Source organism: Eucyclogobius newberryi, unplaced genomic scaffold, assembly GCF_026437365.1.
Source record: "Eucyclogobius newberryi isolate DKJ021-1_F unplaced genomic scaffold, fEucNew1.0.hap1 SCAF_10, whole genome shotgun sequence".
In the NCBI taxonomy this organism is placed as follows: domain Eukaryota; kingdom Metazoa; phylum Chordata; class Actinopteri; order Gobiiformes; family Gobiidae; genus Eucyclogobius; species Eucyclogobius newberryi.
Window position 1 is genome coordinate 23,403,054 of NW_027315724.1, and position 23,867 is coordinate 23,426,920.

General features: G+C 42.6%; 2 protein-coding genes across 3 annotated transcripts; both read right to left on the reverse strand.

The window, feature by feature from the left end:
- Positions 1-1,012: 1,012 nt before the first annotated feature.
- On the reverse strand, positions 1,013-16,179 carry ttc9b (tetratricopeptide repeat domain 9B). The gene is made up of 3 exons (XM_072463938.1): positions 15,680-16,179; positions 3,977-4,159; positions 1,013-3,748 (listed from the first exon to the last, which is right to left on the reverse strand). Exons 1-3 carry the CDS (start codon positions 16,134-16,136, stop codon positions 3,654-3,656), a joined length of 735 nt encoding a protein of 244 aa, XP_072320039.1. The 5' UTR covers positions 16,137-16,179; the 3' UTR covers positions 1,013-3,653.
- Positions 16,180-16,957: 778 nt separating this feature from the next.
- On the reverse strand, positions 16,958-19,947 carry cunh19orf47 (chromosome unknown C19orf47 homolog). 2 transcript variants are annotated; one of them, XM_072463811.1, is made up of 8 exons: positions 19,860-19,947; positions 19,091-19,178; positions 18,884-18,998; positions 18,741-18,822; positions 18,529-18,654; positions 18,369-18,443; positions 17,803-17,876; positions 16,958-17,732 (listed from the first exon to the last, which is right to left on the reverse strand). In XM_072463811.1, exons 1-8 carry the CDS (start codon positions 19,876-19,878, stop codon positions 17,244-17,246), a joined length of 1,068 nt encoding a protein of 355 aa, XP_072319912.1. In that variant the 5' UTR covers positions 19,879-19,947; the 3' UTR covers positions 16,958-17,243. The 2 variants fall into 2 exon arrangements, with proteins under 2 accessions (XP_072319912.1, XP_072319905.1); XM_072463804.1 differs by having other exon boundaries at positions 16,960-17,732; positions 18,294-18,443.
- Between the last annotated feature and the right edge of the window lie 3,920 nt (positions 19,948-23,867).

A 23,867-nucleotide genomic window follows, 5' to 3' on the forward strand; every position in this document is an offset into this window, starting at 1 on the left:
CGCGATGATGTCATGTTTTCCCCTCCTGACGCTGCAGTTCCCATCATGGCTCGTGCGCGGCTTGAGAAACACCCGTAAAATCAAGCAAATGTGGTGAGAAAACAATGTAGGCTGTGTGCTTCAATTCACATCTAGTTTCTAAGTAAGGAGAAAAGTTAGCTCGTCAATGGGTTTGCTCAAAATATTTTATTTTTTACGTTGGTTGATTAAGTTACGTCTAGTAATAATAATGTTGATGTTGATTTTTTTATTCAAATGTGAGGGTATATTTATTGACACATATGGCGATATTGATGTCTAGCACGTGGTGCCTGTGTAACCGCCAATCAAACACCTTCAGACGCCAGCCAGTTCCCTAGCAACCGCTCATTTCTGCAGTGATTCTATTAAAAGACACAATAACAAAGAAATAAAATAAAAGCAATGATGGTGTGTCTGAAAATGGACTGAGGCCAAAGGACCAGTCGTGGGGCTGTCGCGCGTCTTTGTCCAGCGATTCAGCTTTTATTCCGCTGATTTCTATGGATTGTACATTTTGTCATTTGTGTCTGGAACTCTGAGCCCACCTCGTGTGACCCATAGTCTTCTTCATCAAGATGGACCATAAGGCCAAGTTACAGGCCAAGTCTGTGGAGAGGCGGTCCCGCTCACTGCAAGAATGCATGTTCTTCATTGTATTCTTAGCAATTAAAACACCTATTATTGAATAAATGTGAGATAGATAGGTTTAATGCCAGAGTGCAAAACATATCTGGCAAAGCAATAGCACTTCTATGGAGACAAGCAGGTGGCGGACCCTCCTCAGGAAAGGTTCAATTAGTGCACATTTGCCTACAATAATATACATCTTCAGTACTTAGTGGCCTACTGCAAGGCTACTGTATTTACAAGATATAATGCTAAAAGAATATATAAATATCAAAATGGGGTCATTGACTTGTTTTTAGCAGGCTACGCCCTCTTTGTTAGAGAATGTCTCAGAGTGATGTGCATCAAAAGCAAGCGGCTCAGATTTTTATCTTAAACTTTATTCATTATTGATATTTCAACAGTGCATTCCCAGGCTTGTGGTTCATAAAGACCAGTGAGGGAAGCCTCTGATGTTGTGAGTGGAAGAAGGCCTCAGCGAGAAATATTCAGTTCAGTAATCCATCCACACTCTGAATTGTTCAAGTTCAGATCGCTCCACACGTCTTTTTTGCAAAGTTCTTCAGAAAGTTTCTTCAGAATGTTTTGCCCCTGTTGGTCACTTGACAGAAATAAATCACTGTCTGTCAGTCAGTGTCAAAGGGCAACTTTGAGCTGGTTCGATACCAACAACAAAAAAATCAACAAATACAGACACAGTCACAACAGCTCTGCAGTGTGGAGCCTTTGCATTCTCTTTTGTGTCCTTTGCTTTTTTATTCAGTAAGTTCTGTAAAGTAAAGCTTTACAACCATAAACCATACAACCATAAACCGTTCCATTTTTATATTTTGTATATTTGTATTATATAGTCACAAAAAGTACTTTTGACATTTGACAGACATTTACCTCAAAAGACATCAACATAAAGAGCCAAAAGAATATACAACAGTAGTGTGACGCCATCTCTTTTTGTTGTGCTTGTTTCAGAGCTACACAGATGCCTAGACCCAGTAGTGTTGTCACTTTTACAGCCTCTGAGTCAGTTTCCTATTTACAAGGAGAACCGATCCGTCCTCCCTCTGGACCTTCACTGCACACTGGACTGACTTAGCACGGCAAGACAAAAACAAGATGGCCGCTCGGTGCCATGGAGAGAAGGGCATGATGGGAGGAGACCGATCCCTGAGAGGCCTGTTGGTGAGAGCAACCATGGAGACAAGTGCTGTCCTAATGTGATTTGCACATGTCTCCACCGGGACAGAACCAGTGAGGCTTCATCCTGATGGGGACACAATATATCTGCGACTGTGTCTTATTCACTGGCAACAGCAATATTGATATTATTGTGCTAATAGGTGTGTCCCAATATTCACAGTCAGTCTTTGTGGTTCACACATCCAAATTTGTTCTGTTGCATTTGTTCAGTTGTGCAGCTTTACATGGAGACTTTAATTGTCTGTACCAGAGCTGACTATGGCCTACTTCTCTCTCCTCAGAACCTCCTTGGATCATGCCGGTCTCCTAGACAAATGACAGCATCTCTCCCATTGTCCTCTGGATCTCCTACCAGTTCACTAAAACTCATTAATTTCAATGGATTAGATTATTTCTTATCTTCAGCCTTGCAAAGGCACATGGAGACCTAATTTCAGCACTTACTTTTTTTTTAGATTCACCACTTGTTGTGTTACTAAGGAAGAGAAGGAATGCAATTTATGGGAAAACTGTTGAGTGGCAGCATGCCATGACAGAAAGCAATACACAGTTCAATGCCCCGTACAATGAAACTTTCCACAGCCGCGCTTGTACATGCAGAAGATGGGCTCGCAGGGAACGGGGCTTCAGTGCAATATGGTCACTCAGCTCATGCTCTACTTGACATTTCAACCTTGTATTCAAGTTGGGCAAATCTATGCCTGTAAAGGTCTCCTACAGATGCTATTGATGAGTCAAATTGTATAAGAGAAGAAATGTCATAATTTATAATTCTTGGCATCAAAAGCCGAAAGCAGATGTGGTGGATATTTATCATTGTCAAATCAAATTGTCAAAATAGAAACAACAGGGTAAGAAATCTCAAGTGGTAAACTGATTAAAGTTGGGCTATGTCAGACTCTGAACTACCACACTATGTAGTATTAGGACTATGAATTCAAATTTGTTAAATTTCTCACGCCAAGGAGTCTCTCGTCTTCTTATCAGAATGTAAAAATATATATATATCTCCATCTAGAGTAGCTCAGAGTGACTTTAGAATGACATGGGGATGCTACATTAATTTAAAAGCAAAAGATTCTTTAAATATTTTCAAAGTCAAAATACTATATTATGCATTCCTAAATGTTCCTTTGAGCCTCCCATCATACACATTTCTACTACAGTTGCAATGATAATTCATGATCACAAGAGTGGATTTGGGACAATTATTAGAAGCCAGTTCCACCTTAGATCACTTACATCAGAGTTTTGTCAAAACAAGACCTGTACATCAAATGCAAATTAACACACGAGAAATAATCAATAGATTTAGCCCTTGAATTAAAAACAAAAACAAAGACTGTCCATTAACAGAGACACAAGTCATCTAATGAAACAGAGACACAATAGTATCAAAGAAATGCAGGCATTTCTACTTATTGAAATATGCAAAGGTTTCCTGTGCTAGTTTTCCAGTTTGTCTTGTGATCCAGGAACAATCAGCTATATTGATGGTTTAGTGGTTTGAAAATCCATCGATCTTGTAATAGGATTTTTGAATCCAATCCTAAATGTTAATTCCCATTATCCATGCTAAGGCATGTCATTGAAATCACTATCATATACCAAAGCTCCTTAACCAACTACTTACTATGAGAATTATACAGAAATCTTGTCTCAAAAGGGAAGAAGACAGAACCACTTCGCCTGAGGGAGAGAAAAGGGAAAATTGAGGAATTCGATTGGTCTCCTGTGTGTCCAGTAGCTGCGTAGGCTTGTGACAGCGACTGGAAGGTATGTGCAAGGAGAGGAGGGAGGGTCAAGAGTCAAGGGTTAGCCGGGGTCTCTTTGCCACTCTCCCGCTGTCCGTATTTGCTGATCTTCATCTCTGTCAGCTGGATGTACCGGAGCACGTTGGTGTCTGATGAGATAACAGAGTTTTAAAAAGAGTCATGTCTATCATGCACATCTTATGCACATCTAGAGTTAGATGTGCATAATGTGCAAGTGAGAGGTGAAATGTGTTTTGTATGAATGGAAGAAAGTGGACTGGTGTGATCATTTATTTGACATGGTTTAGAGACAGGAGCAGAGCTTGACATTATGTCTGATGCAGATGAGAGGACTTCGAGTTTTTCACTACTGTCACCTGTTGGTTCCCGGTTCTTGGCCTCACGCAGGTAGCGCAGGGCACATTCGTAGTCTCCCAGGTGGTAGAAGGCGATGCCAGCTCGATACATGGCTTTGAAATGGTCCCTCTGGTGACTCAGCACCTTCAGACAGTACTCCTTTACTCTCTCATAGTTCACCAGCTCCGACTGCAACAGGCATGCTGCAAGACACCAAGATCAACCCGACTGTTCAGTCAGGGGAAAACGACATTGCATCGTATTGACATGCAGTGATCTGCTGACGTTTGGACTTTGACCGCTTGACATGTAAGCAGACTAAAAGAAATAACACAGTTCTTACAGCTCGTAGCCACCATGGCAAAAAGACCAGACTCTCAAAACATTGAGTCAGACACCAAAGGATTGCATTCAGATTGCGTATTGTGTATGTGTGTATGAGTGTATGTGTGTGTATGTGTGTGTATGTGTGAGTGTGTATGAGTGTGTATGAGTGTGTATGAGTGTGTATGAGTGTGTATGTGTGTGTATGTGTGAGTGTGTATGAGTGTGTATGAGTGTGTATGAGTGTGTATGAGTGTGTATGAGTGTGTATGAGTGTGTATGAGTGTGTATGTGTGTGTATGTGTGAGTGTGTATGAGTGTGTATGAGTGTGTATGAGTGTGTATGAGTGTGTATGAGTGTGTATGTGTGTGTATGTGTGAGTGTGTATGAGTGTGTATGAGTGTGTATGAGTGTGTATGAGTGTGTATGTGTGAGTGTGTATGAGTGTGTATGAGTGTGTATGAGTGTGTATGTGTGAGTGTGTATGAGTGTGTATGTAAGATAAGATATTTCTTTATTGTCCCACATGGGGAAATTTCATTGGTGCAACGCAGGTAGATACAGAGATAGATACAGAAGAACAGATCACTTATAGGAAGTCTGAAAAACACTTTCAGTAGAAGATCTCCTATAAATAAATAAAAACTCCCATAGACAAATAAATAAATAAATACATAAATACCATTGCATGTGATCACGACAGTAATTGCACATGAATATGTGTCACGACAGCACATAGATTGCACATGAATTTCACATGAATTGCACATGAATTCCAACAGCAATTGCACATATGACAGAGTTGCACATCAGTATTAGGTTAGGTCAGTATTGCGAGTGTTCAGTACTAACAGTTTTTGTTATAAAGTCTGACAGCAGCAGGAAGGAAAGACCTACGGAACCTTTCCTTCGCACATCGAGGGTGGATCAGTCTCTCACTGAAGCTGCTCTCCAGAGCGGAGAGAGTGTCCTGCAGGGGGCGACACTCATGGTCCAGCATAGATGTGAATCTAGCCAGGACCCTCCTGTCCCCCACCTCCTGCACCGAGTCCAGAGCACAGCCCAGGACGGAGCTGGACTTCTTGATGACTCTGTCCAGCCTCTTCCTCTCCCTCTCTGTGATGCTGCTGCTCCAGCAGGCCACACCGTACAGGAGGGCTGATGCCACCACAGAGTCATAGAAGGTCTTCAGGAGTGGCCCTGTCACTCCAAAAGACCTGAGTCTCCTCAGGAGGTAGAGCCGACTCTGGCTCTTCCTGTACAGTGCGTCTGTGTTATGAGTCCAGTCCAGTTTGTGGTTCAGATGAACACCCAGGTACTTGTATGAGTCCACTCTCTCAATGTCCCGTCCCTGGATGTTCACTGGTGAGGGGGCAGTGGGGTGGCGTCTGCGGAAATCCACCACCATCTCCTTGGTCTTCCCCGCGTTGATGAGGAGGTGGTTCCGCTGACACCAGTCCACAAAGTCCTGCGCCAGTCCTCTGTATTCCGCGTCATCGTCGTCCGTGATGAGCCGATGATGGCAGAGTCGTCAGAGAACTTCTGCAGGACACAGCTGTCCGTGTCATGTCTGAAGTCTGCAGTGTAAAGGGTGAAGAGAAAGGGCGCGAGGACAGTGCCCTGGGGCGCCCCCACACTGCAGGTCCGAGTGTCAGACACACAGTTCCGGGCTCTCACAAACTGGGGTCGGTCTGTGAGGTAGTCCAGGATCCACTCTGCCAGGTCATACTCCACACCAGCCGTCTCCAGCTTGTCCCTCAGGAGCAGCGGCTGGATGGTGTTGAAGGCACTGGAGAGATCGAAGAACAGGATCCTCACAGAGCTGCCAGGCTTTTCCAGGTGAGAGAGGGAGCGGTGCAGCAGGGAGATGACGGCGTCCTCCACTCCGATGCCAGACCGATATGCAAACTGCAGCGGGTCCATGGCTGAGCTCACGGTGGAGCGGAGGTGGTCCAGGACTAGCCGCTCCAGTGTCTTCATCAGGTGGGACGTGAGAGCCACTGGCCTGAAGCTGTTGAGGTCTTTGGGGCGCGGTGTCTTAGGCACAGGTACCAGACAGGAGGTCTTCCAGACCTGTGGTACCACCCTCAGCTTCAGGCTCATGTTGAAGACATGCTCCATAACTCCACACAGTTCATCTGCGCAGGACTTAAGGAGCCTGGGGCTGATGCCATCAGGTCCTGCTGCCTTCCTCACTTTAATCCTCTTCAGCTCACTCCTCACCTGTGCTGCTGTGACAGTCAGTGGTTGGCAGGGGGACCGTGTGCTGGGGGGATGGGTGAGTCCAGGCGAAGTGGGGAGCTGATGGTCCGGGGCAGATAAGCGAAGAGGAACAGATGCAGGACATTGTCCATGCATGCAGCTGTGCAGGGGGAGGGGCGGGTGACCGATCAAACCTCAAGAAGTGAGCATTTAAATCATTCACCCACTGTAGATCCCCCTCTGTCTGGGCAGGGGGGATTTTGAAGCCCGAGATGGTTTTCAGGCTCCTCCACACTCCCTGAATGTTCTTTTGCTGCAGCTGCTCCTCCATCCTCCTCTTGTAGCCGGCCTCAGCCTGCCTGATCTTCCTCCTCAGCTCCTTCTGCACAGTCCTCAGCTCCTCCTTGTTCCCTGACCTGAAGGCTCTCTTCTTCTCCTTCAGCAGAGCCTTCAGTTCACGGTTAATCCATGGCTTGTTGTTTGGAAAACACCGCACCGTCCGGGAGGGAACAATGTTCTCAAAACAGAAGTTGATGTAGTCCGTGATGCACTCTGTGATGGTGTTGATGTCCTCCCCATGTGGGTCATAAAGCTCAGTCCAGTGGTGCTGAAGCAGTCCCTCAGAGCCTCCTCGCTCTCAGCAGACCACATCCTCACCTCACGGGACACCACAGGCTGCCTGCGCACGATGGGTTCATACACAGGCCTCAGATGTACAAGGTTGTGGTCCGAGCTGCCCAGGGGAGGGAGGGGGGAAGAGGAATAAGCCTCCTTGGTGTTGGCAAAAAACAAGTCCAATGTTCTATTCTCTCTGGTGGGGCAGGTAACATACTGGGTGTATGTTGGTAGGACAGAAGAGGGAGAAGCGTGGTTAAAGTCACCAGAGATGAGGAAGAGAGCCTGTGGATGCTGTGTTTGCAGCCTACAAGTGCAGGAGAGCAGTGCTTCACAAGCATCTTCAGCATTGGCAGACGGGGTCACATAGATTGCGATTAAAATCACATGTGAGAACTCCCGGGGCAGATAGTATGGCCTCATGCCAATAGCCAATAGTTCAATATCCTTGTGTGTGTATGTGTGAGTGTGTATGAGTGTGTATGAGTGTGTATGAGTGTGTATGAGTGTGTATGTGTGTGTGTGTGTATGTGTGTGTATGAGTGTGTATGTGTGTGTATGTGTGAGTGTGTATGAGTGTGTATGAGTGTGTATGAGTGTGTGTGTATGAGTGTGTATGTGTGTGTATGTATGTGTATGTGTGAGTGTGTATGAGTGTGTATGAGTGTGTATGAGTGTGTATGTGTGTGTATGAGTGTGTATGTGTGTGTATGTGTGTGTATGTGTGAGTGTGTATGAGTGTGTATGAGTGTGTATGTGTGTGTATGTGAGTGTGTATAACTTGTGTGTATGAGTACATTTGGATGAAGTTGTCGGTTGTCAAATTAAAGACTATAAAAAGTGTGTAATTCTAGTGCATATTTGCTTTTGCTAATAACCGCATATTAAGCCACACACGTCCGCTTAAACAACGTGTGATATAATCTTTTTTGCTTTGTGTCCGGCTGACATCTTATGCAACTGCCCTCTGCCTCGCTCCTCTGTCCTTGACACCTCAGTGAGCAGCATGAGTCAGAGACTATTAGGCATGAAGTCAGTGATGGAGGTGATGTGGGTGATGGAGGTGATGTGGGTGATGGGGGTGATGTGGGTGATGGGGGTGATGGAGGTGAGAGAAATGCGTGTGACCTTGGGGACTGGAAACTTTAATACCCTGTTAGAATGGACTGCAATAACAATAGAGCCCTGTTTTTCAAAGACATGAATTGGAGCTAAAGAGAATCATAAATACAAAAATAAATAAATAAATATCCTTTCTAAAATAATGTATATTATTTCACTGCTCTTGCCTCATTGCGAGAATGTTCAGAGTTTGATTGTGCAAATGGCTTTCTTGTGTGTAACATTTTTTGCCAGCTGATTGTATAGTTAATAAAATAACAACTTTTTGAGTATACGTTCTTATTTATTGTAAGATAAATCATGAGAGGTTTAATAAACACAGTTGTATCACTAACAAAAGTGTGTGAAGTGCTAAAAATACCAATTATCACTATTCTATTCTATTATTATAAGAGTAGATTTAATGTTCGTGCCTGGCGAATGTGTGGAACACATTCGTACGGAATCAAAAAGTCAACATATGATCAGTTGGATTTTACACTGGTATTAGTTTGGCTTATCACATACCTTCATTGTAATGACTCGTACGCTTCGAGGACGAACAGCAGCAGCACTATCATGTTTTCATTAAGACTCACTATGACTCAGCCCTGAGTGGAGTCGGCAGGTTGCTCTGGAGTGTGTCCTTAGATGACCCTTTATGTGCTGCTCCATGCCACAATAGACACTTTTTTCTGTTGAACAATCATACATCCTCGATTTTAATTGATTTAAATAACAATTATGATTATTGCTCTAATTGCTAAAAAAGTATAATTGAGTAATAAAGATAAACTTTAACTCTTAAGTGCATTCAATGTGCACATAGCTGCTATGTCACATAACAATGTGGAAATGTTGCGCACAGATCAACCTTTCAACTTGTAGAGAATGTTTATCTTTGTGTCTACTTTGTGTGCCCCCCATGGCACTTCTGCTCCCCCCTCGCTCCAGCAGTAATCACATGCTTTCAGAAGATTGTGTTACAGCTCATAATGATCTGATGGGTTTAGCCATTAGAGAAGGGTCAGTAGCCTTGATACATGTGCGCAACCCATTTTGGATTTATTACAGTTTCTGATTGTATTTGTTTATATTTATTTTATTTACGATTACTATTATGCTTTTTTACTGTTTTACAGTTTGTATTGAAGTATCCATAAAGTCCTATATTCATTACAAAATGTTGCTCCATGATGTCAAATGAAAACTGCACTCGGGAGATGAAGAGTTTTTGTTTGTCTAGTTCTTGCCATTTCTGGAAAAAGGTATGAGGAGATTTACCATGTTTTATCATGAGAACAAAGGTACATATTTGATGAATATGAATAAATATTCAATAGCTGTAATTTTAAGAAACGTGGGGCACTGGGAGTATGATAGCAAACAAAAGCCTTGTGTAAAAGTAATAATAGTTCTTCTTAGTATGCTAAGAGATTTTCTAATTTTGTTGCAGACTACACCAATTTCATCTTGCCAAAGTAATTTGTCATCAAGTTGGTGATGAAAGGTTTTTAATGGAATCACTTTTCTATTTCTTATACCCTGCAAATATAATAAAATTATCTCATGTTTTTTACATTTAAAGATAACAAAGATAGTTAGATTTTCCCTAAAAGCAATGCATACTGTTGTGCTATTGAGCAAAACACGTCACACATCGTGCTTTAAATGAAAGTCTGGTGGGTGGTGTAGGTTCATTGTGAGTGTGACTGTGGTCTCCCACTGTTAGGGCGACGTAAAGGAGCTTTTGCTCTGTGAAAGGTGCAATTGTCCTAGTGTGAACGTGGCAGCCGCAGTCTTGAGCGCAGTAAATGGTCGCTCCAGCTCCTCCCGCATTCTGGTGCGGGGCGTGTGTGGTGTGAAAGCGCTGACCTATGCAGTCGTGCTGTGCTATGCTTGGATCGCGTGTATTTGCATGAATGGGCGCTGCCGAGCTCCCATTTGCAACCTGCTGATTGGGTCAACTTTGTATCACTTCTGCCTCGCAGAGGGTGAGAAAGAGTATATATATATATTATATATATATATACTCTTTCTCACCCTCCGCGGGCAGTCTCTATTTATCCCCCTTCAAGCTCGGGTCCTCCTGGGAGCTTGAGGGTTCTGCGCAGTATCTTTGCTGATCCTACCACTGCACTTTTCTAAACCGAGATGTCGGATGTTTTTCTTGGGATCTGCTCAAGCCATTCCTCCACACACACATATACATATATATGTATGTATATCTGCTGTCAAGAGTACATTCCTACGGTATCTGTCTATTGTTTTTATTGCAGAAGTTGTACTTTATTTAAAGTTAGTCCATATAAAATCTGTTAGAGCCATGGCAGCATAAGAGTTCATTAATAAAACATGTAAGGTGGGGACTGTCTGGCCGCGCCCTTCTGGTCCATTAGGCAGATGGATATCAGAAGGGGGAAATGTGGAATGTGGTAAGATGCATTAAGGGTGTAATAATGATAGGATCATCAAAGGAGCCTGGTCAGACTAGAGGACCGATAAAACAGAAGCGTGATCTCAGTCAAAGTGTCCCGGCTCAGAGACAAACAGACATGCACATTGATTCTATAACTTAAGCCTGAGTTCTTTAAGTTTTCTTGTTGTTCTGTGGTGACGTAGCCACCATGACGTAATCTACTGCTTATACAATTACTGTGAAACATCCCAGGTCCACAGAGACTAGCAGGTGGTGAACCCTTAACCAGAAAAGATACATATTGCATCTCTGCGGTCACATCTGCTATGCTTTATACCTCGTTGTTCTGTTTTGCCTCACAGTTCTGAGACTCGGCTGTCACTCTCACAATAGGCCAGATGCTAGTTGGTGCTCATATATAACACAGATATGACACACATGAGTGATTCAGTCTCACTCAAACACAATCAGAGCATTTCCACTCATTAAATTCATTGCACTTGAAACAAATGTTGCAGACGACGCTTTTGAAGAAATGTAAAAAAAAAAAAGACACTCCCTTAAAGCGTTTGTTCAAATACACCATCCAAATGTCAATGTTCAATATTCACCAGAGTATAAGAGAGTATAAGAGGTTTTTTATAAGACTTTTTCTACAAGAGTGTTTTATATAAGTTATTTGTTTTTTTAATATTATACTTCTGTACCTACTCTGAGTTGCAACACTGGAATTTCCCCATTGTGGGAAATCGTATCTTATCTTAATATAGAATGTTTAGCTTATTGCACAAGAAAAACATGCGAGTGTAGAATTTAACACAACAACGTATATTTCAACCCACATATTTGTACTATGGGGGTTAGAAAAGTGACTTAAAATAATTATTACATTTCTGTTGTTGATTTAAACATGAACCATATCGGCATCAAACCTTTGTTAAATTTCAGGCCATGTCTTATTCCCACCCCTCGATCAATTTGCACCTTCCTGTTATATTCCACTGCCCAAAATAGTTTGACTCAAGATAAATGTTCAGCTCGTTAAATATTCATACAGTTAGATATCCTTCTTGTGGACTCAGATAAATCATCTATCTTGTACCATCTTAATTTTGGGCTCACGGATTAGAGCGCTCGTCTGCCAACCTTAGTGCCCTTTTTGCTGTCAGGGCAAGATTTCACCAACCGTGCGAGTAATTTGTGGTAGTCAGGGGCAGATGGCGCAGATTGGAAGTCAGTCTACCCTCAGACAACTGTGGAAACTGAAGTAGCTCACCATCATGAAAGTCAATAAAAAAATGCATAAAAGTGTGTGGCGAGTCTGGAAAAGTGCTGTATGCTTCCTTATTACTATGACTATCAGTTCACTTGGCCCTGGTCACCCTTGGAAAAAAACTTAAATGAAGGATGATAAAATAATTGCACTAATAAACTATTATATATTATTATTGCTGTTGTTGTTGTTGTTGTTATGATTAAGCAGAATTAGCACATAATGTTACTCGCCTCTATCCAAGAAGAGAGAAGAGAATAATGCCATTAGCCTTTACTCTTGGATTCCAGTAGGAGACAAATACAGTTTAATAAAGCACAGATGGGACATTTATTGGGTCATAAATCTATAGTTGAGTCTGGCAAAGATGTAATTTAGTGGCCAAAGCCAGCCCTCTATAATCTGATTGGTATAATTTAAGACAATGTGCAGATGCCTTGCATTTAGTGCTGCAGATCTCTGCTTCCGTTTATTATTATATGGAAACACTACATGGAAGATACAAAAAAATTATTATTTCTTCCAAACTTAATTTTATCTGCTTGACATAAAAAAATAAAAAAGATCCCGCAAGAGCAAATGCATCCAAAGGCTTTGGCACTGTGTGCATGAAAGTCAGTAATGACTTGAGGTCGTAAAAGTCGCCTTTAGACTTAAGAGGGTTCACTGACACGTCATTGAACAATTCAGTAAAACTCCACAAAAGTATATGTGGATAAGAAATAAATCCCTGTGTAATAACAGAAAAATGTGTCCTTGCCTTTATGGATGTTAGTCAAGTGAAGGTCCTTCAGTGTCCAAAGGCATACAGACCCTGCTATTAAATTCAGTGCCAACAAGCAAGGACAGCATTTCAATGTCAAGCCCCCGTCAAAGCTGTCAGGCCTGCTGGAGAAGAGAGCCACTGACAGGGCCCTGTCAAAAAGGATATATCTTCGAGTCCATTCTGGATGTTGCAGCTTTAGATGTTTGTTATTTCAGACGACATACCACATTAAAGCATACACAACTGGAATTTAATCCAGTCCTGATAGCAACTTTAATTCAAGGCATTTTTTTTCTCTCTTGTAAAAGATTACTGGATCTGTGGGGTTGTTTTAGCATGTGCGTTATAATACTTGACCCATATCAATACCCTTGAATAGGAATTTTACAGCATTTTTCTTTCATTATAAATCTGTGAGGTCTTGGCCACCTTTCCTACTTCACTGGCTGCCTGCTCTGTGTGTGCCTTTGCTCATGACGGATAATGAAGATTATTTACTCGCCTGACAGGAGTCATCTGGGCCTGTCAGAACTGCTATATAAATCAAGTTTGGTCTGCTGACATTTTACCTCCCTGTAATAAGCCATAGCACAGATAACAGCTCCGGTTGCATCTAATCACTTCTGCAAAGCCAAAGCATTTCTCTGCCGCTCGTCAATAGCTTTTATAACAAAGACTTTAGTGAGTGGTGAAGTACAGAGCGTGCTAAATGCGGTGCCATCTGCAGCTCTGGCACACCACTTCCTACAACCCTCCCCCTGTCGCACCACGTCAAGGCCGAGCTCACATATGCCCTCGCAGACATTTGAAAACATTTATATGTTATCAATCAGTGAGTGTTCCCCCAGTAAACGAGTGTCATGTTTTGGTAGAAGCCATTGGAAGCTGATTTAAAGGTTAAAAGGTGGACTTACAGACTTGTGCGGTCTGTGGTGCTAAACATATATGTACACGCAATAGTAGTGTGTACATATATGTATCCGTGTTTGATTTGGGAAGGTACTGCAAACGCAAAACCACATGGCCAGTTTATTTTGTCAAGACAGACATTGAACTAAAGCACATTGGATGCCTTCCACTGTGACTATGTCTATTGAACAGCATGGACACTATAATTAGTTGAATATTGATTATATGTCAGTGACCTGAACTGGGGTTTTACTCAAGATTGGACTGAAATCTTGACCTGTTTCTTGCAGACCCATAGAGACTAATTTAATAGTTTTTTGCATGAAAGTCTGGTTCTGCCGACAATAACTATTTACTAAAGAAGTTGCTGCAGAGGAGAGATCAGTGTCTCCTGTGGTACTGGGCCAATATTTGTGAACAATGCAACCCAGTTAGATTAGCCCTAAATGAGAACGTGCTCGTGGTGTGCTCCTAATAAGGCCAACAAGCAAGAAATCCATCATCCATTGCTCTGCTTGACACAATCAGGTAATGTTTACTTGTGAAATACATTGAAAAGTATAGGATCGTGCTTCTACTGAATATTGATTGGATTTATATTTTTGCTGCATGAATATTGAAGTCACATCAGTTTGTTTCATAAATACGGCCAAAATGGCAATTGAATAATGCTGAATCACAACTGGATCCTAGCATGATTGTAATATTGATTGTAATATGAGATGTGAAGAGAGGAAGTTGGAGGAGAATGGCTCCTTCATCACATTTTGAAAAGATTCTGTGTACATTATGCAGAACATCCTGTGTTAGCAGCCCATAATTATGTCCCGTGCTTGCCAATGGTTTAATAACTTTAACATATGTCGTTGTTGTGAGTTTGTTTCCTGGCTTCGACTGTCATTATCTCGCTCACCATTTTGCACAGCATCTGTCCAGCAAAACCTTTGGGCCGGAAAAAGTGTAATCCACGCTTTCCTGTTCGAAGCAGCGCTGGGAAGGCCCACTGACGTTGCCATGGCGATTGTGGCCCCCTGTCGTGTGGCACCAGTTCCTCCTCCCCCTTTTCATCTTCCACTCGTTTTACAATATCTCACTACGCTCGTGTTTCCATAAATGATCTCAGCTGCTCTTGCTTCCTGCTGACACCACATTCACTTTTATATTTTCCGACTGCAATTGCTCTCTTTCTGCCCTTTATGTGCCCCTCCCCCACTATTTATTTCACACCACACTGGCCTCCCCAATGTCCCCAATGGCTACGGACAGGCACAACGGAATGGGGCGACCTTCACTGCATCCTATGGTGAACTGGCGGTCATAGAGTCCATCTCAGAATACTGTTTTTACCCAACGGGTAGCGATTCCTTTTGGTTGACTGTGATGGGAGCAAAGTGCACTGGAATTAGCAATCTTTGGGTCAATCCATTGACTTGAATATTGACAATACAATATGAAGTCTTGTCTTAAATACTGATCAATGACAATTTGGCTTGACCTTCCCTGACCGGTCTGTGTTGGGTTGAACAATTTGTACCGTGAGATGAGCAGTAAGAGAATCTCACTGTGGAAGTATTGAGTAAATGTTTGTATCTGTATTAATGACTGTAGACTTGTTCGTGTCTGTATTGCTCATATAATATAGGTTTTGAATCAAAGCTACTGAATGGGCCTTCTTGTAATCAGATGATTGCACCGATTGTCAGTCTTGCAGACTCCTATAGCTGCACCTGCTTTGTCACTTCCTGTTTTCAAATTGTTCCATGGTCTGGCCTATTATCCAAAACGTGAATTACAAATCAATAACTTTGCAAACTCTTGATTTAATTTGTGTGTCTGGTTGCCCCTTTAGCATTAATTCTTAGTTCAAATAGGTGGGTTCTATATGTAATTGTTGTTTATGGTCGGGACAGTGCATGTTAATGAACACACATGATGTAAACACGCCGGATTGTAGCCATGGGCCAATTTTCATCCATTGTCCCGCATTCACTCTCACAAAAACACTCTCATGCACCAGCATACATGGACACTGAAGATGGATTTGGATAGTCTTATATATTTTCCAGATGGAGAGGAGAGCAGCAACCAACATAACACATTTCATAGGTCTGACCTGTGAGGCTGTCGTAACACTCGATCTCCGTGCACTCCACGATGTTGCGCTGCTCCTCAGTCATCTTGGCCGCGGCTTGGTTCAGCAGATTTACCTCGGAGCCCGTGGTGTTGTCGACCACATGCACGCCTTTGAGCTGGAGCAGTGCGCGGTGGTATTTTCCTATCGCTTCCCGAAATTTCTTTTCTTTATAACAGCGATGACCCTCCAGTTTAAACTCGATAGCTTTCTGAATATTTGCCTCCATATCCATTTCCGCCGAACCGCCCCGGTACCCGCCGCCGTCCCCTCCCACGGCAGCTGCTGCCAGGCTCCGACCGCCGGTCTCCGGGTAGCTCTTCAGGCTTTTGATCTGGTGCTGTTTGGCCTCCATGTCTCTCAGTGACGGGGGTTGGACAGGGCCATGCTGCTCGGACACATACACGTGTTTAGAGGACCTGAACTGCGCGCTGTGCATAAAGGACAGCTGGGCACAAAAATAAAAAGCAAAAACAAGATAAATTTTGATTTAAAGCGTCTGGATGATACCGGCTCCCACGCGCTGCTCTGAAACAATGACTGTATTGAGATGATTCCCCAGAGAACAGCAAACAGCGTGTCGGCAAGGTGCGTTCAAAGAGATGCTCGAGGTACGCGGGGTGCGCGCAGATTCAGCACCACGGACAGCGCACACAGCACAACCACTGCCGCAAAGCACTGTGGGAAAAGCCGAAATCGTGAGGAGATGCTGCAGTCGTCTGCAAACCAATAGACTATCATCCCAGAGTGAGCCACAAGCGATTTAAGGAATGTCACAGTTACAGCGTTTCCAACTTTATCTTAAAACCAGTCTTTTGTTCCTTTACATTTGCTTCATCACGGCTCATTTTAACTCATTTAAAAGTTTAGCATTAGAGGATGACGTCACTGTGTTGTTTAGAAGCAGCAGTACAGCGCAAAACCATAGTCATAAACTCGTTTTCATGTCTTTATCTCATAAACAAACTATAACATGGCGTTACCAAAGTGAAGTCTTAAAATTCGAAATCCATTACGCTTTCCAGGAACATCAGCAGGAGGGACAAAGAGTGACATCAAGTGGACATAAGGTTGTTTCGTGGAGCGACTGCCAGATGTTGCACCGTAGACGTGTCAATATACATTTCCTCTCTAAAATGTAAAAAATATTATGTATAAAACCATGTCCAGTGAGGACAGGTTTTATATTATTATTTACCCAGCATAAGAGTAGAATGCTGAAACGGCATAAATACATAAGATTGGCTTTGGGAAAGAAAATCATGCACAAATCTAAAAACTATTTGTAAAAATAGAAAATTGGATGCATTTCCAAATAAAAATAAAATCCACCAACGACAGTCTCTTACATGATTTAACAGGATATTTTTCCAAGGCAATATAAATAAGGTGACCTAAAGGTTTAAAATGGGAGTAACCATTACTATCGCTTTCACGCTTTGAAAAGCAGTCAATGGCGAGCACAGTCATCAAGTATCAGCATCTTTGTGATGCCAGGGCAAGAGTGACAAGTTCAGGAACTATTATACGGATATAAAATAATGCGTTAGGTTTTCTTGTTGCCAAGTCTCTTGAAGACACTGACAGCTTGTGCATCCATTTGTGCGCCGTGGCCGTCTCCAGCAGCTCCGGCCCCTGTGCTGCTGCTCACTTTGGAGCTGGCGATGATCAGTCTTTCTTGGGTTCTGGGCTTGGTGCTTGTCACACGGTTGTCCTGTTCGTCAGCAGAAGGGGAGGCAGCGCTCAATGGCGTGCCCAGTCTCCGGAGCACACTCATTTTTGCCGGGGGAAGGCCGTTAATGGTGGAGGTAGGCGTGTCAGCTGGTGGCCGTTTGAATTTGCCTCCCAGTCGTCGCAGGGTTGTGGGCTTTGAGACCACGGGCTCATTCGGCGGAGGAACTATTTTTTTGAGCACACCAGCATACTGAAGCACAGATTCCTCTCCGTCGCTGTCTTCACCCTTGGGCACACTATATGTTGGCTTTGTCCGGTCTTCTTCAGTAGTTAAATCTAGTCGGCTGAACACTCCAGTGGGCTGAAAAGGCATCAACAGAGTGAGCATCAACGTCGGACCAAAACTCTAAAGACAAAACAGACAACCTCACCTTATTAGTGGTTGTAGTTGTGTCTGCCTTCGATTCAGCTCCAAGTCTTGTAAACACAGAAGTGCGCTTCAGACCTATAAAAAGCAAGTAACAAGTTCAGAAATAAACAACTGTAAAGAACATTGTAAACTACCTAAATTAAACTTAAACCCCACACAAATAAAAGCACCAATTCAAAACGTTTTCTCTTTGCCATAATATCAAAAGATCTTGTGAATCTAACCTTTGATACTTTTTGATGAAAATGAATTAATGTGTAACAAACTAAGCTCTATCGTGCAGTCTTTTCTTTTCCTCCGGATAGGCCAGCAAGACGGCATGCATTCAACGTTAACAAGAAAGAGCATAGCAAGAATACATTTCTACAGGGAAGGATGAAGGATTGTTTTAATCTTAGGTATGATAAATGGACAACTTGTTAGTAGTGATTAGGTAGCATCACCACAAGCACATAACTGCGAGGCGCTCACTTCTTCACAGGTCGAGCCTACCTTTCTTGGTCTGCTGAGCCAGGATGCGGCGTGTGCGTGCCGTAGTGCCTTTGGGCATGTTGACGATGTACTTGCCTTCCATCTCAGCTGTCACACGTCGACGTTTCATGGCGGGCACAGTCTTCCCTTCATCTGCTGGCTGACTTACAACTACCAAAATGCACAGCGTTTATTAAAAAGGTGTAGGGGGGTTTTGCTATGAATATGGATATCATGAACAAGGGATAATGCAAACCTGCTTTGCTCTTTTTGTTTCCTGGGACATTGGAAACCGTGACAGAAAGGCGGTTGTCACCTCGTCGTAATGGAGTTGGTGGTGGAGAGTCATGGCTTAAAGCATTGGCAATCATACGAGTGGCAGCTGAAAAAAAAATATATATGTATAATTGGAGATAATTATTTTAAGCAATCTAACCAAACAAAACTTTTAAAACTGCTGAGGCTTACGAGAATTAGCAGTCCTTCGCAGCTCAGCCTTCACACTGGTCTGCCCTGAGGAGATTGCTTCTGTGGCCATTTTGCACATGTCCTACCAAGTGAGGCAGATATTAATAAAGAATCAAGAGAAAAGGCTGCATCTGAATCCTTACCTGCCGGTAGACTTGTTTGGCATGTTTAAGAATGGCAATTATGTCACCGACAACTGTGATTCCAAGGTCCATCATTATGTCTTTACTGAGGTCCATCAGCATATTCTTTTGAATTCTGGTTTAAAACAAATCAAATTAGAGCGCAATGGAAAAATAAATAAATATTCTAACAAGACATACATAGTAGTTTTTCTTTTAATTGGTTACCTGTTGTCTACAAAGGAGACTGCATATGTGACAGCGAGGCCGGAGGGAATGCCAGCATCCTCAAAAAACTGAATCCATTCTGAGGTGGCTAGAAAGTACAATAAATATATTTTTTTAAACAAAACTAGAACACTGTCAGCTTGTGAGATACTAAAAAACTGAAACATACAATAAAACATCGCGATCCAAACACTATGGTTAAAAAACAAAGGAAAGTCAGAGACAGAATGGTGAAACTAATAGTAGCGGATGACGAGGAACAGCTGTTTGACACAAGGCCCCACCAAACAGGGACTAAAGGAATGTGAGGGGGTAATCTGTTACACATTTAGAAAACCATACGAATATACACCGAATACGGATTTGATAACACATTTTCATACCTACAATTTTAATAACTGAATTACTACAATCTCTCACAAATGTATGTATAAACGCGTTATACAATGTCTTAATGATATACAATTCTAAATCACAATCCAACGTTGGTGGGGCATGCTCAAATGTAAGTGCATTAGTTTTACTTGGTCGGGTGTTATTAAGGGATAAAATAGTGCATGCATTTGAAAACTAAGAACAACCCATTAGCACTAGCCACATTAGCTTTCTGTGCAGATCCGAGGCCTTCTGTCCTTTGTATGATTCACTTTTACCACAGCCAGCACAGAAACCTTCCACTTTCGAACAATACAGCCACTATATTACACCATGTGTGCTTACATCACACAGTTTAGAGTCAAACACGGTAGGTTTGGTATTCGGTTCTAACCTGTGCTCTCGGACGCCATGGTTGTTGGAACAAATGGGCACAGGCGTCACTCCCGGAAAGGAGATGCGTAATATGCTACACCTTACGTCACTTCCGTTCTTTAGAAGCAGTTACACACATAAGACGCTAGAGGGCGACACAGACCGTAATCTCAGAATTGGGTCGCTTCTTGCGTTCTTCACAGTCACGGATCTGATCACACTAGTTAATTCTATATTTAAAAATAAAATAAACGAGTTATAGTCACACTGCAGGACATTTTAATGCTTTATGCTGAAAATCCAAGGACATCAAACACAAGTTCTCTCTCTCTTCTCAAAATAACATTGTTGTCTTGACCCGACACCCTGGAAATTGTTGTTTGTTTGATTTTTTGTATGAAATTTCAAGAAAAGGGCAGATTTGTAAAAAAATAAAAAAAATAAATCTCTGCTCCTTTTCGATTGTGGTGATAATTTATGCTGACGTCAATCAAACACAATTAAAATAAAGAATAATAAAAAAAACTAAATATTAAACATTAATAATTGTTGTTGTGTTACTTTTAATTGCGGCCGGCAGCCAACTGAAAAAGTGCATTTACCACCACCTACTGGATTGAGCATGGACAGGAGATCAACGGAAACATGGGTATTGTAGCGTAACAGTACAAAGACCCTCTTTGCTCTATTATCATCCAATTAATCCAGCACAAGTTAGTAACTATGGCCTTGTGACGTAGGATGGCCTTGAGCGGTTGGAGTCAAGTGAGACGAGACGTTTACGTGGTCCACATTTTTCAATCAAAAATAAACTGCAACATGGATGAGCAAAGGTATGGATGCAAAGAGCTGTGTCTTCTCCAGCAGCAGAGCAAGAAATGATGGCACAGGCGCTTTTTATCTTGTTCACACAATTGGGTCGAACTACAAATAATTGACAGGGATGTTAACATTATGTTTAGCTCATAAAAAATGTACTAAAACCTCCATAAAAGCAAATAAACCCATAGACATTTAACTAAACACAACAAACTAAATTAAAACACAAACACCTAAACATCATTAATATTGCACTCTTGCACATAACCAATTGACCAAACAATTTAATTTCCCTCCAGGACAGACTCTATTAAAGTGCCCCTGTGCGCCAGATCTAAAAATGGGATTAAAAAAGAGACATTGTTTCAATAAATATTTAAAATAAATTTTGTGCATTGTCTTTTTAAAGTGCACATAGATGTTTAAAGTGCTGTGTGCAAAAAAGTGAAACATAATTTAAAGTGCAAACAGTGAAAAGTGTAAAGTGAAAGTGTAACAAACGGGCTCTTTGTTGCAGGCCTTACATGACACTGACTCAAATCAAATCAAATCAATTTATTTTTGTAAGGCCCAAAATCACAACAACAGTTGCCTCTGAGGGCCACAGGGAGAAATGAATCAACAATGTCTGTGGTGGCGATGGAGTCAGACAATGTCTGTGGTGGCGAGGGACGATGTCCCAGGGTCCTCTGTCCTTAGACTCTCCTTCTCGGCCAGGAAAAACTACAAAAAAAACCTCTTTGGGAAAAAAGCGTAGAAACCTGGAGGAGTTCCAGTGAAGGAGAGATCCGACTCTCACAGACGGACAGACGGACACGAGGAGACTGGAGCTGGAGCCACTCTTCAGGCAGATGAGGGACCGACTGAGGCGAACTGGACCCACTCTTCAGGCAGATGAGGGACCGACTGAGGCGAACTGGACCCACTCTTCAGGCAGATGAGGGACCGTCTGAGTCGAGCTGGACCCACTCTTCAGGCAGATGAGGGACCGACTGAGGCAAACTGGACCCACTCTTCAGGCAGATGAGGGACCGTCTGAGGCGAGCTGGACCCACTCTTCAGGCAGATGAGGGACCGACTGAGGCGAACTGGACCCACTCTTCAGGCAGATGAGGGACCGACTGAGGCGAACTGGACCCACTCTTCAGGCAGATGAGGGACCGTCGGAGGCGAGCTGGACCCACTCTTCAGGCAGATGAGGGACCGTCGGGGGCGAGCTGGACCCACTCCTCAGGCAGATGAGGGACCGTCCACACAGGGCAGGGACCACTTCACCAGGGGAGGGGCATCTGGGTCCACAGGTCCTCAGGAGTGAGAGAAAGAAAAGAAGGCGGTGAACAGTTTGCAAGTGGAATCAAAAAATAAATATTGTTTGATAGCATAAGTTGTCAGAAGAAGAGGATAGTGCTCAAGCTGTCATACTTCCCCCAGCATAGTTACTCCTAGGGCAGCGTAGCTAAAGCTGTGGGTTTATGTTTCTGTTCCTAACTAGTCTGACCATAAGCGATTTCGAAGAGGAACGTTTTAAGCCTGGACTTAAATGAAGAGACTGTGTCAGCATATTTAACATGGGTCGGGAGCTGATTCCATAACACAGGGGCTTGGTAGCTAAACGCTCTACCTCCTACAGTACTTTTAGAGACTCTTGGCACCACCAGAAGGCCGGCATTCTGAGAGCGAAGAGCTCTGTTTGGATGATATGGTTCTATAGCATCTGACTGGATTGTAAGAACAGATTGAATTCTTGTTTATTATTTTAAAACCATAAAACTAATTCAGTTCTCTTTCATATGCTGTAGTGAATCAGCACATGCTCAACAGTTTCTGGTTCTTGACAGTGATGACATAAACTGATAGGATGTTTGCCTATCCTATTCAGAATAGGGAATATTCAGTGACCAATTGAATCTAGTGTGGCCTATTCTCATGTGAGGAGTAAAGGATTTCTCTTCCCCCGCGTTCCTGTCCATGGATCCACATGGACCAGCACTACTTTGTGTCCGATGCAGATGCCGTCCAGTATCACAGAAATTCCAATAATCCTGCCTACGTTTATACACATGACTCTTAATAAGAGGCTTGACTTCAGATTTACTTATTTCAACAATTAAATTGATGGCAGCTAAAGGGAATTTTTAGCCAGCAATTCAGCCATTTCATTACTATCCTTCCTGGCATGGGAAGGAACCCAAACGAAGGAGACCTTCACACCTTTACCTTGACAGTATCAAACAGAAGATGCTGTACAGAATATCCTGTCTACAATCACATTTTCTAGATTTAACGCTTTACAGTGGAGAGACTGTCAGAAGCTATCACTTGTGACACTGTAAAGTAGATTCAGCCTTTTCCATCGCTAATCGTATTGCTATGAGATTTGTGGTGAAGACAGAAAGATGGTCTGGTAACCTCTTATTAACCGCTATCTCAAGGTTCGCCCACTCTCAGGATCTTTAGATCCATTGGTGTAAATAAACATCATCAGAATGCTTATCAATGAGCTCTTGAACAATGAACTGCAGTGTCTTTTTAGTTTTCCCTTTAAGTTTGTGATGTAAACTAATATCAACAGGAGGAGGTTGACAAAGCCACCGAAGGGTTCAAGTTAAGATCACTCAATCCAGCTAAAACAACGAAAGTCAGTCTCGTGATGTTCCCAACATTCTTTAAGAATTTCCTTCACTGGATGAGTGCTTGTATGTCCTTGTACATTACCCAGTCAGCCAACATAAGCTTTAACCTCCATAGTGGCATTTCTCCCAATTCAACCTGCATTGAAGAGACAGGGGAACTCTTAAAAGCCCTACAACAGCAAGGCTTAGGCTTGTTCTACATCAAGTTTCTTTAAGTTAGTTTCAGCTGAAGACATGCAAGCAATACAGCCATAATCAATAGTTGCTCTCATAACAGCCCAGTAAATATTCAGAACCAATCTTCTGCTAGCTCCCAGTCCTGGCCAGAAAGACAACGCAGCAGATTATTAACCTTTCATTCACCTTTATTTTTAACCTTATCAATGTGCTGTCGCCAATTAAGCTTCTCATCAAAGATGACTCCTAAGAATCTCACTTCCCTGACCCATTCAAGTACTTGCCCACTTGTGATTGCTAACCAGTATCCAAACCCTTTCAAATATCATCTCATTACAGTCCCCACTACACGTAAAAAGTTGGAAAACCTGAAAGGGCCTTTCATTTTTTTAAAAATA

Bases quoted from the DNA above. Each gene is read 5' to 3' on its own strand.
- ttc9b (XM_072463938.1), bottom strand. From the start codon at position 16,136: ATGCACAGCGCGCAGTTCAGGTCCTCTAAACACGTGTATGTGTCCGAG. The intron at 4,160-15,679 runs GTCAGACCTATG...GGTGTCTTGCAG, and splicing joins GTGTTACGACAGCCTCACAG to CATGCCTGTTGCAGTCGGAG. The intron at 3,749-3,976 runs GTGACAGTAGTG...TTATCTCATCAG, and splicing joins CAAGAACCGGGAACCAACAG to ACACCAACGTGCTCCGGTAC.
- cunh19orf47 (XM_072463804.1), bottom strand. The intron at 18,823-18,883 runs GTAAGGATTCAG...CTCACTTGGTAG, and splicing joins CCAAACAAGTCTACCGGCAG to GACATGTGCAAAATGGCCAC. The intron at 17,877-18,293 runs GTAGGCTCGACC...TGCTTTTTATAG, and splicing joins GGCTCAGCAGACCAAGAAAG to GTCTGAAGCGCACTTCTGTG.